Source organism: Camelus dromedarius, chromosome 12 (genome assembly GCF_036321535.1).
Source record: "Camelus dromedarius isolate mCamDro1 chromosome 12, mCamDro1.pat, whole genome shotgun sequence".
NCBI classification, from domain to species: Eukaryota; Metazoa; Chordata; class Mammalia; order Artiodactyla; family Camelidae; genus Camelus; species Camelus dromedarius.
Window position 1 is genome coordinate 28629383 of NC_087447.1, and position 17209 is coordinate 28646591.

The 17209-nt window shown below is 32.0% G+C and overlaps 1 protein-coding gene across 5 annotated transcripts in view; it reads right to left on the bottom strand.

Annotated features, from left to right (window-relative positions):
- The window catches only part of METTL15 (methyltransferase 15, mitochondrial 12S rRNA N4-cytidine), a 201026-nt gene that overhangs the window by 117618 nt on the left and 66199 nt on the right, over positions 1–17209 (bottom strand). For all 5 annotated transcript variants that reach the window (XM_064492485.1, XM_011000303.3, XM_064492484.1 and 2 more), the window contains one exon: positions 2505–2641. In XM_064492485.1, the coding sequence (XP_064348555.1) occupies positions 2505–2641 (137 nt within the window). The remainder of the gene's footprint in view (positions 1–2504; positions 2642–17209) is intronic.

Consider the following 17209-nt stretch of genomic DNA (forward strand, 5'->3'; position numbering starts at 1 on the left):
AGTCAAATCATTATAAAAAAGAGACTATTTTAACTTTTTGTTTTAGTTTCTTAATTACATCTGCTAGACTTTCCAAAATATTGATTAAAACACTTATAGAAGTTAATCCATACTTACAACCTGATTTTGACTTAGATTGTTACAGTATTTCACCTTTTGAGAAAATAATTGCCATTTGCCCTTGGTTATAGGATATGTGTATTTAAGCAGTTTATTTATATTCCCTTTTAACTTAGAGATTTTAATAAGAATAGCTAGTTGATAATTGTGATGCTTATCAACCATTGATTGACTGATATGGAGCCATTCCTGTATTCCTGTATAAAATCCTAATAGGTCATAGGTATCACTCTTTCAATTAAATAATTAAATAATGTGTGAATTAGATATGCTATTATACTTTGAATTTTGCATTTATATCTTCAGTGATGTTGGACTTTTTCTTTTTTCTTACATGCTAGCAGGATTAGACATTAAAAAGATACTGGATTCAGTATACAATGAACTTTAACAGCTTTCCATATTTACCATGATCAGGTAAATTCTTTCTTACTCTTTAAGAGCTAAATAACAATTGCAAATCTGGTCATAGTGCATTTTTCTATGTACTTTAGTTACCTTTCTAATCTCTTTTATGATAATAACTTATGGAAGTTTTATAATTATTGAGTCAATTTTAATAATTTATATTTTGCTAGGACATAATTCACTGCATCTAGATTTTATATGTTGCCACAGAATTGCAGTTATAATATCTTATAATTTATCTTGTCTATGACTGGGTCTTCTCTCTCAATCTTAATCATTATATTTTTGCTCTCTGTTTCCTTTAACAATCAGGCTGAAAAGGGATTTTGTCCTTTTCAAAGAATGATCACTTGGGATATTTTTATCCTTTATCCTTTCTTTGTCTGTTTTCATTTTCTTTGATTTGAGCTGTTATCTGTATTAACTCCTTCTTCCTGCTTTATATTGATTTATTTCATTACTCTTTAATTAATTTATTAAATTAGGCAAAAGAATTATTTTGAACTAAAGAAGTCTCAGTAAGATTTGAGATAAGTAGTATAGTTTAATAAAATGAGATTATTCGGTAATGGGTAAAATACATCCTAAATCTGCCTCTATTAAGAGATGTATGTCTTTTAGCAAATCATTTAATATATGTAGCTAATAGTTTCCACATGTGTAAACTGAAAAGAGAATACAGAGTCTCAAGATTCCTGTTAGGTAAAAAATTGCACCTGATAAAACTGATAAATTATAAGCTCCATTTGAGAAAGTAAGGTGTTTGAAGGAATGAGATACCTTGGGAATCACTGCCTTCAGAAACAATAACATCTAAGAAAAAATCAATTTTTTCTATGATAGTGAAATTTAATGGAGACTTATACACATTCTATAAATGTTCAGGTCATAATCAAGTGAACTCCTAAGATGTTTCACAAATATGAATGCCCTAGTACAAGATCTTTTTAAAGAAGGTGCATCTAAGTTGGACTGCTTAAAATGACAGAAAGATTTAAAGAAAAAAGTTAGTACCAGGTCATAAAACTACATCCTCATATTTTCTTATAAAAAAAGAACCTAATGTTAAATAGTTTTTAGGTACCCCATAAACCCTGTGATCTTGCTAACAAAAACCTTGGTATGTTTATTTACATTTTTATTGGGAGAATTCATCACACTGATAGATTTACAAAGAGTCTGGGACCTGAGAGAAGCTGAAAAACTATTCTTAGATTAGTAATCCAACTTTCTACCTTTAGTCTGTGATTAAACCTTTCTATGGTTATAGTTCTGCTACTTCATGAAAGAAATCTTTCTATTGTTCGACAGTTACAACTAGTAAAAAACTCTAGTTCACATCAAGTCAAAATTTACCTCTAAAATTTTCATCTATTTTGTTGATTTCAGTCTCTGGAGCTTGAGAGAATAGAACAAGTCCCGATTCCAGAAAATAACCCTTTACATATTTGGAAATAATCGTCTTAATTTTCAAGACATTTTTCTTATTCAGGCTGATTACTTTTAAACAATACAGCATAAGGATGTAACTTACTAATTCGGATTTTTTCTTCAAAGGAAGATGCTTTTACCACTCAGGAAGATAATATTTTATATTTTGTAAAAGTTCTACTTCTGCAGAATTCTTACAAATTTACTCCACTAAATCTGTGGTAACTGTAACTCATAAAATACCTTAAAATTATTTTTAAACTATGGGTTATTTGTCAAAATATTATTCATGGATGGATTTCAACACATCTTCAAATTTTAGCCAAAAATCACTTTTGTATTAATATTTACTAATTCACAAGGAATAAATGTAGTAATATTATTTTAAGTGGTTCTAAAAATACCATGTACATTAATTATTTTGCAGAAAAAAAGGCAGAAATACTTAGTGAAGCACATCAAATAAGAGAGGACAAATTCCAAGATGGTAAACCAAACTCTGTAATAGCACCAAAATGAAATAATTATACAAGAGCATTACTTACGGATAGAATTTTGAAAGCTGTTCAGCTATTGCATAAGCTGCTGGGTCTCTGTCTAAGGCATACAGAGTAATATCTGACTCCTTCTGCAAGATGGCTTTTGTATGTCCTCCTGAACCAAATGTCATATCTAGAAAAAACTAGCCAACATAGAAAAAGAAAATTACCACTTAGCATGAACAAAATTTACTCTTGCCAGCTACCTTAATTTCTAGATACACATAATCCTATTCAGAGCTGATAGCAAACAGAAAAACAATTACAATTGTTTTGCCTAGAGTTTGGTTTGTTATACATGAGATGTGAATCAATTATGAATGATCAATCCAAGAGAATCTGCCAGAGTATCAGAAAATGATAATCTCCGGCACAAGCTGGACAATTCAAGACGAAATTTATATTTCCCTCCATAAGGTCAAACTGGCCACAGTGTTGTGTTGTTAGCTTTTTAATAATGCTTTCAAGCACCTGGCTAATAATATTTCCAACAATTTCTCATCATTTGGAGGTAGTTTACAATTAGTGTGGCTGAATTACCTCAAGTTCTATAAATGCTTAACATTAAACATAAAGATATTCAAAAATACAGAGAGAGCTAGAGCGTGTGTGCACAAGAGAGATTATACCTAACAATAGTCCCAGGACAGGTCTTTAAAAATCTAACCTGAAAAAATAGACAAATTAACAAATCAGAACTGGAAAAAGCCCTAGGCTTAAGGTAAAACACCTGGGGTAAATTCTAGCTCTGCCACTAAGCAGCTATGGAACTTAGGAAAGGTCACGTAAAATTATAGTGTCTTTAGACTTCTCCAGAGTTTAAAAAGAAAAAGAAAGTCTGGAAGATACCCCAATACCTACATAACTGATAAGGTGACATACAGTTTCTCATCTAAATCGAGACACTTTTGAGAGGGAAAGATTTGCCAGGACAACAGGATATGATGTTTGAGAATATGTATATTTAAATGCCTGGATCACTCTAGATACAAAATAAACTTAATTGGATCTGAATCTATTTCTCGGCTATATCATTTGGCCACACTATTTTAAAAAAAAATAGGTCACATTTGAGCAAGAAACCAGACCTGGACCATGAGAAATATATGTGTGAACAAAGCAGTTGATTGTAGCTAGTTTGGAAGTCAAGACACTCAGCACAAACCCTCAAAGTTATGCTCTTAGTTGAATGTGCCCTCTCAATAAGCTTTACTGCTCTGATGAAAATAAAAACAATTATTCCAATAACATTGAATACTATGACAAATAACACACTATAAGCCAGACTGTTAAACATATTTAAACATATAATTTTTAAAAAGTTCATGTGTACATTGCACAAAGGAAATTCCTATAATGGATGTGAACATTTCCCTGCTCTGAATGTTATAATGTATTTCAGGGGAGAATGGTCAGAGACAAGGCACAATTGTGCTTTGATTTTTTTGTTACAGCTACCATGCTGAGTCCATCCTCTGATCAGGTCCTCAGAAAAGTTAGCCTGTTATTCAAAGAATAATATGGGAGAAAATCTTCTGATCAAAAGTGAGAAGAGGAGGGATGTAAAATAAAGGAGAGATGTAAATGTGGTAAAAATGGACAAGCACTGCTTTTTAACATAAATGTGTTAGCATAACTTAACCTTGCACTTCTATTACTGTCCGCACAAAAGTTATGGCTACACATATTTTTTTACCTTTTTAAGCAGTAACTTTAAAACAACATTTAAAGTCTTATTATTTGTATGGATGTTAGGAGTATATTCTCAAGATCAAATAATTTCCTTTCCTGGTCTATACACTTATTTTATGCATCTATGAACAGGTAAAAATCTTCCACCATAGCTTACCTTAGTTTTAAAATTGCTAGAGGCTTAGCCTAATTTAAATAAAGAACTTTGCCAGGCAAAACTATAAACTTCTTGTTATGCCTCAATTGTATAACCCTGGATTTAAACTAAGAGTATATCAAATAAAATAATTTACATATGATTACCTTATCCCAAGCCAGGAAAGTCCCAATCAATATTTAAAAAGAAAAATCCTCATTATTAAAAATATTCTGGAAAATATGAGATGATGCTTATAATTTACATGATTATTTTTTATATATCATGATTATGACCTTGGAAATGTACTGACAATCAAGGAAGTTTCCATAGGAAAAAAATAATCTATTATTACCAGTCAGGTGGAACACAAAGCAAAAAGTGGGAAACAAATGGGACTTATGAAACTAGAAGTGAACCCCACCAAATGTCCCAGGTTAATAGGTGATTAGAGCCATCGATTTTCAGTTTTTAAATTCTAATATACACTGCCCATCGAATATAGTAAGAGACCTCTAGGCCTTGTGAGTCACTCAGCACTGCAACTGAAAGGGAGCCAATTACAGCTTCCTTTCTCCTGGGTCCTTAACTTGACATAAGAGCGCATCTTTTAATTTGTACAAGTTGATAATAAAATAAGGAACTGGACAAATTTTTTGTTTAACAAAAGCATAAGAATAAATAAATCTGAATGTTTCAAAACAATCCTTTTATGAGTCTCAACTATGCATATATTCAAGTGTATAGCTTATGCTCCAACTATATCTGGAACTCTTTCTTTGAAATTATCTGATATAATTCATTTAAAAAGCCAAACTCATATTTGATACGAAGAGATTTTTCTGGTAATTTCACTTATCACTTGTATAACTCTGTCCAACTCAGTTTAATTCTCTGAGCTTCGGATGCTTTGTCTAAGAAATGGGGATAAAATATGACCCTGTTTACCTGAGAGGTTTATAAAGATTATCTTATTTCTTCCTTATAACCACTGAGTAGATGTTAGTAAATTTTACCTACACAGAAACTAAGATTACACTAAGCTAGTAAGTGGCAGAAGGCAGGAATTGAATATAGGTGTATTGGGCTCTAAAACCTGTGTTCTTTCTGGCACCACTCTGCCTCTGCATTAAATCAATAAAGCCTATATTTGCACACTGCTTTATGGTTTCCAAGCATTAATGTTTTCCTACTTGGTCTAACAAAAGCTCTGTAAGAGCATATGAACAAATGGCATTATCCCCATTTTTACAAATAGAAAAGTCAGGTGCAGAGAGATAATGTGCCTTAAAAGATCGTATTACTAGTAAGTGAGGGAAAGAGAATTCTAAACAAGGTCTCACCAACTCTGAATTCTGTGCTCTTCCTGAAAAAAAAAATGAAAGAGAAGAGGGGAGTGAAGGAGTGAAAGAAAAAAATAAGAAAACAAAGTGGATGGTATAAGAAAGAATCATGGCAGAGATGGCTTTACAAAAATTATGCAAGAAAAGTTTAATGTTTTATAGATGACTCATTCCCATTGGAATTTAGGCTCTTGAAAACCAAGTTCTTTCTTTATCTTTATGCAGCAGGTTAACGCTTGAGATATGTATATATGTCTCTCTCTTCCTCTTCTCTTTTAAGCAGCTGCCTAGGTATTCAGAGCTTTAGAATGTATATTCTTTGAGGATTTTTGCATAGAAGAAAGAAAAAAAAACTTTCTATCTTTCCTGTCATTTGAAAACAATCACTTTTGTACCTTTTAGTTACAAAACAACAACAAAGTTCAGAAAGAGAGAATGCTAGTTACTCTGGGTAGGTGGTGTCTTTAAGGAAAAGAGAGATTTCTTTGAAATTGGGTAAAAGAGAGAAGGAAAACATGAACAAATTCCAGAAAGGTGTAGGACCAGTGAAGTGACTGACAGGTGATAAGATCTCAGAACAGCTGGCTAGATGATGAACTAAAGGAGGATGGACGCTCAATCATGGGATTCCCAGTGCTACCAGAGATTTCCATCCTCTCTGTAATACAGAAGTAGAACCTTTGGTCGTAGAGGGTCTAAGCAGGTTAAAACAAAAGGCATCTTAGGGTAACTAAGTGTGGCATGAGGTGAGTAAGAAGATGCAGGGCCTCTGCATAGCTCTGGATGGTGTGTGGGGTCTGGGGGATAAGTGAATTGATGATTTCTCAGCACAGGGACACTGGGGATCAGAATCAAAATGAAAGGGATTTAAAGGGAAAAAAAATCCTATCATTTGAGGAAGAAAATTCATCACAATTCTCCAACTTTGCCTCCAGTTTAATATGGTAGTAGGTGTTAAGTATATATTTAATGATGTGATACAAAAAATGAGCTCAGTCTCCCAATGGAACTACGATAAAGACAGCAACACTCATTTGTGCATATGAATTCAGAAATACTCCTCAACATATAAGACTCATTATGATAAGATCACATAAAATAGTCATAAGATGCCCAACTTTAAAGTCATTCAATATCAATGTATTCCTAATATCACTGTCATTAGTGAAGAGAACTTTTTCAGAACATTAATAATGATCTGTAATTATATAAATCTATAGCATCATGTTTTTATTTGCTGATCAGTCTCCTTTACATTTGAAATAAGAAGATGAACATCTCTTATTTTAGGTTAGCTCTTTTAATCAAAACAACTAAATGACATTTTATCCCCATGGTCTTCTAAATATCATAGAAAGGATTAGATTCTACTTTTCCCCAAGATGAGTCACACTTGAAAAGTTGAGCTACGGCTGTGGATCTGATACGGACAGGATACAGATACAGACTTTCAGAGCTCGGAGGGATATAACAGACTATGCCACCTCCTCATTTCACTTATTAGGAGACATAGGGCGAAAGAGGGTAGGAGGTAACTAGTTGAGGGCAAAGCTAATATTAAAACCCAGATCTCTGCTCCTTCCACTTCAACTCATAATACTCCCCCATAATAATCACACTGAAAAGAAAAACCCAATTATTCTTTGAAAATGTATTTTTTTCTTGTTACAAAGATAGGTACAAGTGGGAACTCTGCACCTTAAGCCTCTAACACAGCTAAAAGCAGTCACTGTTCTACCATTTTAATTTTCTTAAGACTTTATGATGATAAATCTGTTGAATTAAATTCCAAAGACAATTATGTTTTATATGTGGGCTAGAAAAAAATGTCTGTCCACTATGTGTAACAACTGGTGAAGACTCACTTCTTAAGTTACTTTTCAAATTGATCTTGAAATTAAAAACAAAAAAATTAACTTAAAATCATAGACTCATGGATGATTAAACCTAGAAGTACCCACAGAAATAACCCAAGTTTAATTCCATCGTTACATACTGCTTTTTCTAGACTCTATCTAGCATTACCCTTTCATATCTCTCAAAAGTGATATCCTTTAAGACAGCTAAGGCTGCTCTTTGAAGGGGGAAGACTGACAGGAATCAAGGGATTTGCCCAAGATCATCCTGCATAAATAGTTACTTAATTGATTTTTTCCCCAATCTAAGACTTCTAATCATTGAAATTTTCACACTGGAACAACGCTGTTAAAATTGGACATGAAAACATTTTTAGCCATGAACAGTTCAAGGGCAGATCTTCCAATTTTGTTTAACTAATGTTGATTAGTCATTTCCAACCTGTGCAAATTTTTTAAGTAAGTTCTTATCTGAATTTGGAAACAATATGACCTGATTTCACTTTAAAATTTCTTCCTATGAATATTTTCCTTTCTGGCAATTACTAATTCTAAGTTTTTAGAATTAGTCTTCTGAAAAAATTTTAGTTAAATCACCTATTTCTAACTGGTTTCATTTTGAAATACTAAAATGTCTCAGGCATGTACTTAACTTTCTAGATTTTTTTCAGGAGGTAAATGAATTAAAATGCACGGCATTAATTAATAATCTGTATATTTACTGAACATTCAGTAAGATAAGGCCATATGAGGTAATACAAAGATAATAACTTATGGGCCTTCCAGTTTGGTAAGAGAATTTAGACATGTACAGAAGTAACAACTAGTAAAGAGAAATCAACAATATAAGAAGTGTGTGTGTGTGTGTGTGTGTGTGTGTGTGTGTGTGTGTGTGTGTGTGTGTGCATATATATATATATATATAAAACATTTTACCAGGAGTAAAAAAACATACTAATTTTAATTACTCACACTTTCTTCTCACTCTCCATATTCTCCAAATCAAATTAGATACCAAGTCCTGTTGATTTTCCATAAAAATTATCTCTTAAATCTTTCCACTCCTATTTTTTAACTCAGGCCCCCATATTTCTTTGCTTTATTATTGCTCATAATAACTCATATCCATGCCTCTAATCTCAATTCTAATTCTTCTTGCTACACTGTTAACAGGATATCCTTTCTAAAATAAAATTGTAGCATGTGACATTCTTATTTAAACTTCATCACAGGCTCTCCACAACTACACGATAAGAGTCCAAACTTCTGGGAAAAATGGACACTAGTCTTCATATTCTGGCCTTTACATTTCTTTCCAACGTTATCCCACTACTCCCAGACATGAACTTCACAATGTATTCTCTAGCCATACAGGAGTACATATAATTATCAAGCATAACAAGCTGTCTTATGCCTCCTCTCCCTTTGCCTTTCCATGTCTCTCAAATTTTATTCTCAAACAGTTAAGAGAATCCAATACATCTTTAGCTGTATTCCAACTATTCCAAGAGTTGAAAGTACAGTAGCAGGCCAAAATAGGCATGGGTCTTACTCTCATGTAGCTTTCAGCCTGGAGGTCTTAGTATCTTCAATATACTGTTCCTTCTTTCTAGAATAACCTCTGAAAGATGCCCCAGATATTTGTGTCCCTGGTGCCAAACAGTAACACATGAAATATAATCAACAAATAGCTGCTACATAAATAAATAAGAACAAGGAGAATTAGATCTTAACAAAGGCAAAGACATAGGAAAGGATATGTCAGATATAAGGAAGAGTAAGGTTGACTGGAATCCAGGATTTATTAAAAAGAAGAGGGTGGAAAGGAGAAAAAGGGAGAAAACAGAAATGGAAAAATGAACAGCTTTCATGTATGCTCCAGATAGTGTGTTATCTGTTGTGATATTTGTTCCCTGTCTTAATCCTCACAGTAACACTGCTGTAAGATGGACAAACCAGGAAGTAATGCAGGAAAGGTAATGTGAAGTCAAACTGCATCAGTCCTAAAAGGCCGCGATAAGTAATTTGCACCATATTTACTAGACACTGAAGAGCTTTGAGGACTTCTTTTTTTAAGCACAAAAAATAATATAACTGCCAATATCAGATGGAAGTTAGGGTGTGAGAATACAGAGGTAATCCGGGTAAGAGAACACAAGACCTTGAACTGGCAACAGGAATGGAGAGTAGTAACAAATGTATGTACATTTATTTCTTGTTTATTTTATGCAAAACACGGTGCTAAACATTTTTTTTGTGTTACTCATTCATTTTATACCTAGGCATAAATACACACACATACACACACACACACACACATTTAGTTAATTGAATGTGACTGTCCAAACTGCACTCTGAGCCAAGTTACTATGATTATCACTATTTTACAGAGGGGAAACAGGAGGTTTAGAAAGGGTCAGATAAGTTGTCTGAGGCACAGTTAATGAATAGTGAAACCGGATTTTAAGAACAATTCTGTCTCCTGAAACTGTACTACTAACTACTTTTTTTTGGTTTTTTTTATAGAGGTACTATAGTAATTAGATGTAGTGTGTGGAGAAGTGAGAAAAATTGTTTAAATGATCACAAAGCATGCTATCTAGGTAACTAAGAGGACAACAGGCACGATTATGCAATTATTGTGTGCCAATGCTCACTATGCCACACACTTTAAAAACCTGATCTAATTTAATTCTTACCACAGCCTGTACGGTAGGTAAAATAATTCCACTTTACAGATAAGTATATTGGAGCCACTTTCTTAGGAAAGCATGAATTGCTGGTACAATTAGAGACAGAGGCAGAAATAAGTTAAGCATACCCTGCCACCTCCCAGTTAGTGTTAGAGAGGCCAAGGAATAACTTCTTAATCCAGAAGAGAGAAAACTGAAAAATATGTGAAGACACAGGCAGCTTGATAGGATAAAGAGGTTTAAGAATTTCAAATGGGAATAGAATAACTCTTTGCAGTAAACTTGAAACAGTGAAGTGAGGGACACTGCCAAACAGAGATTGTAAAGTGAATAATAAAAAATAAAATCCACAAATGTAATAGGGTCAATTATAGTAGCATTAATTCACAGAGGGAGCAAGAAGTTTGGTTTCCAAAAGTATTTAAAGAACATTCAATTCTAAGTGTATTTTTAAAAGCTCATCCTAATAAAAAATATTAATACATGCAGAAAAAAAGTAAGATAAATAATTTTCATTATATAGATATACACTATGCAGCCTTTGGGAATATTGTGCCCCAAATACAGTGTACCTGGCATACTTTTACCAAAAGCAACAGCAGAACTCCTTTGATGTAACTAATGAGACAAATGTTAACAGAGAAGAGCTAGTTATTTGGATATGATATGATATATCATGATATGTGATATATAATGGACATTATGACTACAAAAATTCACTAGAAAGAGTGATCTGCTCTATAATGCCACTGAAATGGTTATAATTGCTAAGGAGATACTGTTCTATCATGTGTACTTAAATCACTCAAGACTATCAGTGACTTCTCTCAGGCTTTACTTAGGTTTTCTGTCTAATCTCTTGACAGGCAAGACACTGATGCATTGGCAGACCTAAAATAAATTAGAACATGTAACTGTGAGCATAGAAGGCCACCAACCTTATAGTCAGCTAACATTCTGAACAAACCTTTTTCCGACAAAACCCCTTGATTTATTGTCTTGTCAAAGTCTGTTGAGTATCTGTCTGCTATGCGCTTATTTTGTTTTATTTGTATCTATTACATGGGCTTACATAAAAGGAAAAAAATCTCAAAATAACATAAAAGTCATACCACAAACAAAATAATCCATGTATTGCAATAAATTTATCTCCTTTCTCATTTTGTGAAGAGTATTGGTGTCACTATGATGATTCATTCTGCCTAAATTCTGCAAGCATTTCATCTTGTAGCTTAAACTCTAATTCACAAAAGAAATCTTGACTTATAACAAAACTTATTTTTTCTCTTCTTTATAAAGTATGTTCTTCAATTGTATTAAATTAAATATTTGGAGTATTCATCCTTCCTGGTGATGAGTAGCTTTTACTTCTATCTGTAACACAGAATGAATTTCAGTCATAAGCCCCAGGCTCATACAAGGGACTGCCACGTGATCAGCTTTCAGATACAATGGTTGAATTAACACAAATAGCTAAAAATAATATGGCATGGGTGGTCTCAACAAGCGCAATTTCACAAAGGTCTCAGGCCAAGACAATGAAAATCTGTCAGTAAGTTTTTTAAATAAGAAAAATAGTTTTTAATCTACACCATCAAGAAACTCATATACCATATTCTGGACACACTTTCCCATGAACAGTACACAACTACTGAGAATGCTATACAGTTATTTTCTTCTAATAATAATTAAATATATACTGTTTATAGTATTTGGAAAAATGTGAAAATAATGCAATACTGAACTCGTTAACAAATGTGTTCAGCATATTCTCTTTTCAAAAAATTTTGGTGGGGGTAAGACATTTTACTAAAGGTGGTTTCAGCATGGTTCTAATATTAAATTCTTAACATCATTAAAATAAAACCAATAATGGAAAGATTTTCTATTACTTGGCCTCCAAATAACATTAATTCTATACAAATCAAAGCAGACCAATACTACACTAACATGAAATCCTCGTGTGGAGTAGATGTTAAGACAGCAAAATTTAAGACATGAGAAAAAGTCTCATAAGTTAAGAAGAGAAAAGTCAATCAAGAAATTGCCTTTAAAATAATTCAAAATGATTAGAAGAGGCAAGTTTAATAAAATCTAAATATTTTACTGCTTTTGTGACTTTCAAGTATTATTTGAATTGAAAAGCAAGATATAAATGAGGCAGCAGGGTATAAAAGAAAGAGACTGAAGGTCAAAATATCTGATTTCTGATCCAGAATCTATTATTTAATGGTCATAAAAGTTGGGCAAGGTACTTAACTTCTCTGAACCTCAATTTCCTCATGTGTAAATAGAGATAAAAATACATTGCTCTAGTCCACATCACCAGGTTACTGGGATATGCAAATAAGACAATATGCATGAAGGAAATCTGAAAATGGTATGGTGTTATATAAATAATATTGATAAGATGTATTTTAATAATTACTCTCAAAAGGCCTAAACTCCATAGTAATTTACACTAAATCTAAAAGTAACTTAACACACAAAAAACATTTCATAGCTTCTGAATTTGAAGAAACACTAACGAAACCTTCATTTGGCAGATGGTCTTTTAAAGAAGCCTCTCAATACTGTTAACACTTCTAGATGGAGAAATTTCAAAGAATTTTAAATGCAGTAAATATCACGTATGATATATCTGAAATAAGAATATAATAAGACAATTTCATAATTAGTCTGACTTTCCTATATGCCTTAAAACTAAGAAAATATCTTTGAATTATCTTATTCAGTCCAAATTAAAAGAATACAGCTTACTAGATGTCTTTTACTTACTATTTAAAATCGTATTTTAAAAATGTAAGTATTATTATTACTTTTCTTCTTCAGAAAGTAATACGTTTAAAATTTTTATTATTGTCGTTTAAAATTTTTATTATTGTCCTTTAAAATTTTACCACACTACTAATCATATTTTGTGTGTAAACAACTCCATGTAGGGACAATGAATTGGTCAGTGGGGTTAATTTAACTATATTGGTATTCTGACCTATTACTAGAAACAAAGCATCCAAAATTTCTCAATTTTTAACTGACCAGGAAGAGTTAGCCAATGGGTTCATTTAGAAAAGGGTCTCAGAGGGAAGGTATAACTCAAGTGGTAGAGGGCATGCTTAGCATGCAGGAGGCTCTGGGTTCAATCTCCAGTACCTCCTCTAAGAATAAATAAATAAATAAACCTAATTACCTCCCCGCACCAAAAAAAAAAAAAAAAAAAAGGTCTCCACTCTACATAACCTTGGAAAGGTCACTTAATAAAAGTAAGTCTTAATACTGCTGTGTGAAACAAAGAGATACTTCATATGAAAATGCTTTGTACACTATAGATAACTACATAATACATTATTTTGCCATTAAACACTTGATGGTGACAATAATGGCATATCTAATTCTACCTCAAATGTATTTAGAAATATTGTCTTTCAAAACACCAGAGATCAAAAATCAGAAAATTAAGTCAGATAGTCAAAATGATTTATTGCCTATAAAAATAATTTAACAACATGAGAGTCTCACTATAACAGATCTACCACCTGTTGAATTTCACTACATTGAGAACCTCAAAAGCCTACATCATGGTCTCTGTTCTTGGACCAGTGACCATGAAACCTGTGTTGTGTGCCTCTTGAACCTCTCCCAGGTATGACACCACAGCCCACTTTCAAAAAGTACGGTTGGAATACTTGAAGCAGCAATAGTCCAGAGTTACAAAGGTACTTAAATGCTAAATATGAGCATTACTGCAGAGGCCATTTAGATTTCTAAACAATAAGTGTAACATGCAAACCACTATATTTCTAAGCACCAGGACTATATAAGGTTGGAATACAAAGGGAACAACTTCTTAAAACAAAACAAAAACTATAAATTGCTATAACAAAGGGAAGCCAGTCTTCCCTATGTATGTCCTACTTTTCAGGTGGTTTTTCTCAGTTAATTCTATTTATTAAACAACTAAAAAAGCCCAATATTTCCAATCCATTTTAAATTAAATCATCTTAAATCATGCCTTCTGGATTTGAGGAGGAAACACTAAAAGTCAATTTCTCCAACTATTCTTTCAATCCTTCACCTAAAATTAAACTTCTAATCTCAACTCTCTATCTCCAGTTCTTTATTTATGTTGTAATAAACATGACTCCAAAATAAGTCAGAAATTGCTTAAAGCCTGGAAATCTTTTAGTTATGCCAAATTATGTACTACAGAACGTGTTACCATTTGCTGTGAGACAATACCATTTATGTCTTCATAATACAAAGTATCAAGCCCACTTATCTGATATAGTCCTAAGATACCACAAGATAGACTATGTGATCTTTGAAGGAATCTGTGACCCTTAAAAAAAAAAAAAAAACGGAATAATAAGTAAAGAAGAAAGTTCAGTAGCCTATGTTTGAGGTAAAACATAATATTCCATAAAATTTCAGATGATCTGGTTAATCACTTGAAAAAGGCTTCAAATATATAATCACTGAGTATATGTTTGACTTCCAAACAAAGGTCAGGAGTAAGCTAATGTAAAATAATAAGCATTAAAATATTAAAATTAGATCAAGAAAATTCTCCTTATTCTTGCTAGAAAGAGAAAATCAGGCAGAAACCACCAGCATTTTCTGTTAATTAAGATATTTTACTGTTAGAACACAATGCTAAGCTATTTTCTGACCATTAGTTTTCACAATAGGCTTAAAATAAACCCAACTTTGCCTTTTAGGAGTTTATCATATTTCAGATATGTAATTGTTGTTACTTCTTAAAATGTTATTGTGCCAAAAGAACTCTTCCATAATATATTACTACTTGCCTTTTTATACTTGGAGTTCATAATTAAACACTAGAATATTACCCACAGACCTGAAATATACCACAGATTTACGTCCATATACTATTTTTATAAAAATATTTTTAAGTTGTAAAAAAGAATACTATTGACTGCTCTAAAAAATTTTTTCTTTTACACAAAAAGGTAAGCCCTTGAGAGGTAAATTTCTTTATGCTAATATAAAGTATAAACAAAATTTAGGTCTTTTTGTCTCTAAACTTCTATTCCAGGTTTTTTCTAAGTCTTCTAATTTTAATTAATTGTTGAATTCTCAAGAGTGTCTCACAAAGGACAAAAAAACTAAAACACAAAGGAGGAAGTAAAAGCAATTTGAATTACCATGATACACAAACCAAAGACATTATAAGAAAAGAGAAATTCACAAATTTCATCAAATTATATAGAAAAATCAATGTTTGCGTTAAAATTTCAGATAAAATTTTAGGTAAAAGTATTGTCACCAATTTTAAATTCTACAGGCAACTGTAAAAACATCTGTGCTAGAGTTCAATTCTATAAAATGCGTTATAACTTCAGGGATAACTTTAAAATGTAAACCTTAATATGATAGTCACACGAAAGAAAGACCACTTGCCCTCTGGGAGATATGCAGTAACTCTCTGCTGCCAAGTAAAGTTATTATTAGTAGGCTCAGTGTTATACCTTCGTTATACAGTATAATGTAAATGAAATCTAGGATAATTCTCATTACTGCCAGTCTGCATCTATTGCTTTGTTTGAACAAGTGGTAACTAAAGCAAATGAGCTAAGCATAGCAAATACTGACTTCATCATTAAAAATGTTTTTTAAAACATCACTTAATTTTATTAAGTATTTTACTTTGCATTAATTCACATTATAATTCTACCTAATGTAAACATTAGTTTTATGTCTTCTGTCATGATCATTTATCTAGGTTTTAAAATACATATAATTGAACAGATAATTATTAAACACTTCATTTATAAGCAACATGCTTTAAATATATATATAAATGTGGCTATATGACTTCAGACAAGACACTTTACCTCTCCAGGCCTGAATTTTCTCAACAAAAAGTCAAGAAGATTTGAAAAATGATCTCTTCAAGCTCAAATATTCTGTAATTCTAAAATAAATCTAAAAAAAACCCTCTAAAATAAAGAATCTAAACACATCTGTGACTATAAATTAAGAGATATCTCCTTTATATTAAAAAAAAATTTTTATGTCTGCAGCAAACTGGATTTTTTTTTTTGGAGGGGGGATTAGATTTTTTATTTTCATTTTTATTTTTATTTTATTTTTATTTTTATTTTTAATGGAGGTACTGGGGATTGAACCCAGGACCTTGTGCATGCTAAGCATACACTCTACCACTGAGCTATATCCTCCTTCTTCCTTTGCATTTTTAATAGTGTTAAATAAACTTGAAATAACTCTAGTATAACTTAACAAGTCAAGTGAGCAAGAAATTTAAATTTAAAGTTAGTAATTTATCAAAATACTGATAAATGTTTGAAATGGTGATTTTTTTCCCTATAATTTTGTAAAATAATAGTTGATCTTTATTCATCACCTATGGAAATATAAATTACCTTTGTTATTGTAAGCCACAGGAAAAAGGGATCATGTGAGAAAGGGATTTTATTCATGTTCTAGGATAAATGCAAAAAGAAGCCATCTATGTCCCTTCTCCAAATAAGTGATTATTGTCACAGGCAAGAGAACTATTAAGGGAAATTAGAAGCCAGAGGTTTCTCTTTATAAGAAGTAATCTTAAAATCATCAGTAATAAACAACATTAAATCAACTTTTGAATAACTATTGATCAAGAAAAAAATTTAAAGAAGTCAACAGTGTATAATCAAATTTAAGAGCAGATCAATTGCATTAACTCAAAATAAAGAGCACTGCAGTGGGCTCTAGCAGGATTCCTGAAAAGAAAGATTATAAATCAATAGCATTGCAAATTTATATGAAATCTGTTTCAAAGAACTTTGTAGTAATGGCCTCATAACTAAGTGCTGTTGCAATGAAAACACAGCTGATTATGATCTATTTGGGAGTCTCATTTTATTGAAATTTCCATTACAATGTTATTTGAACAAATCATAAAATACTCTTGTATGGCATCCTAGTGATATTTGATAAAATGTGAAGTTTACTGTGCTGGCTAGCTAAT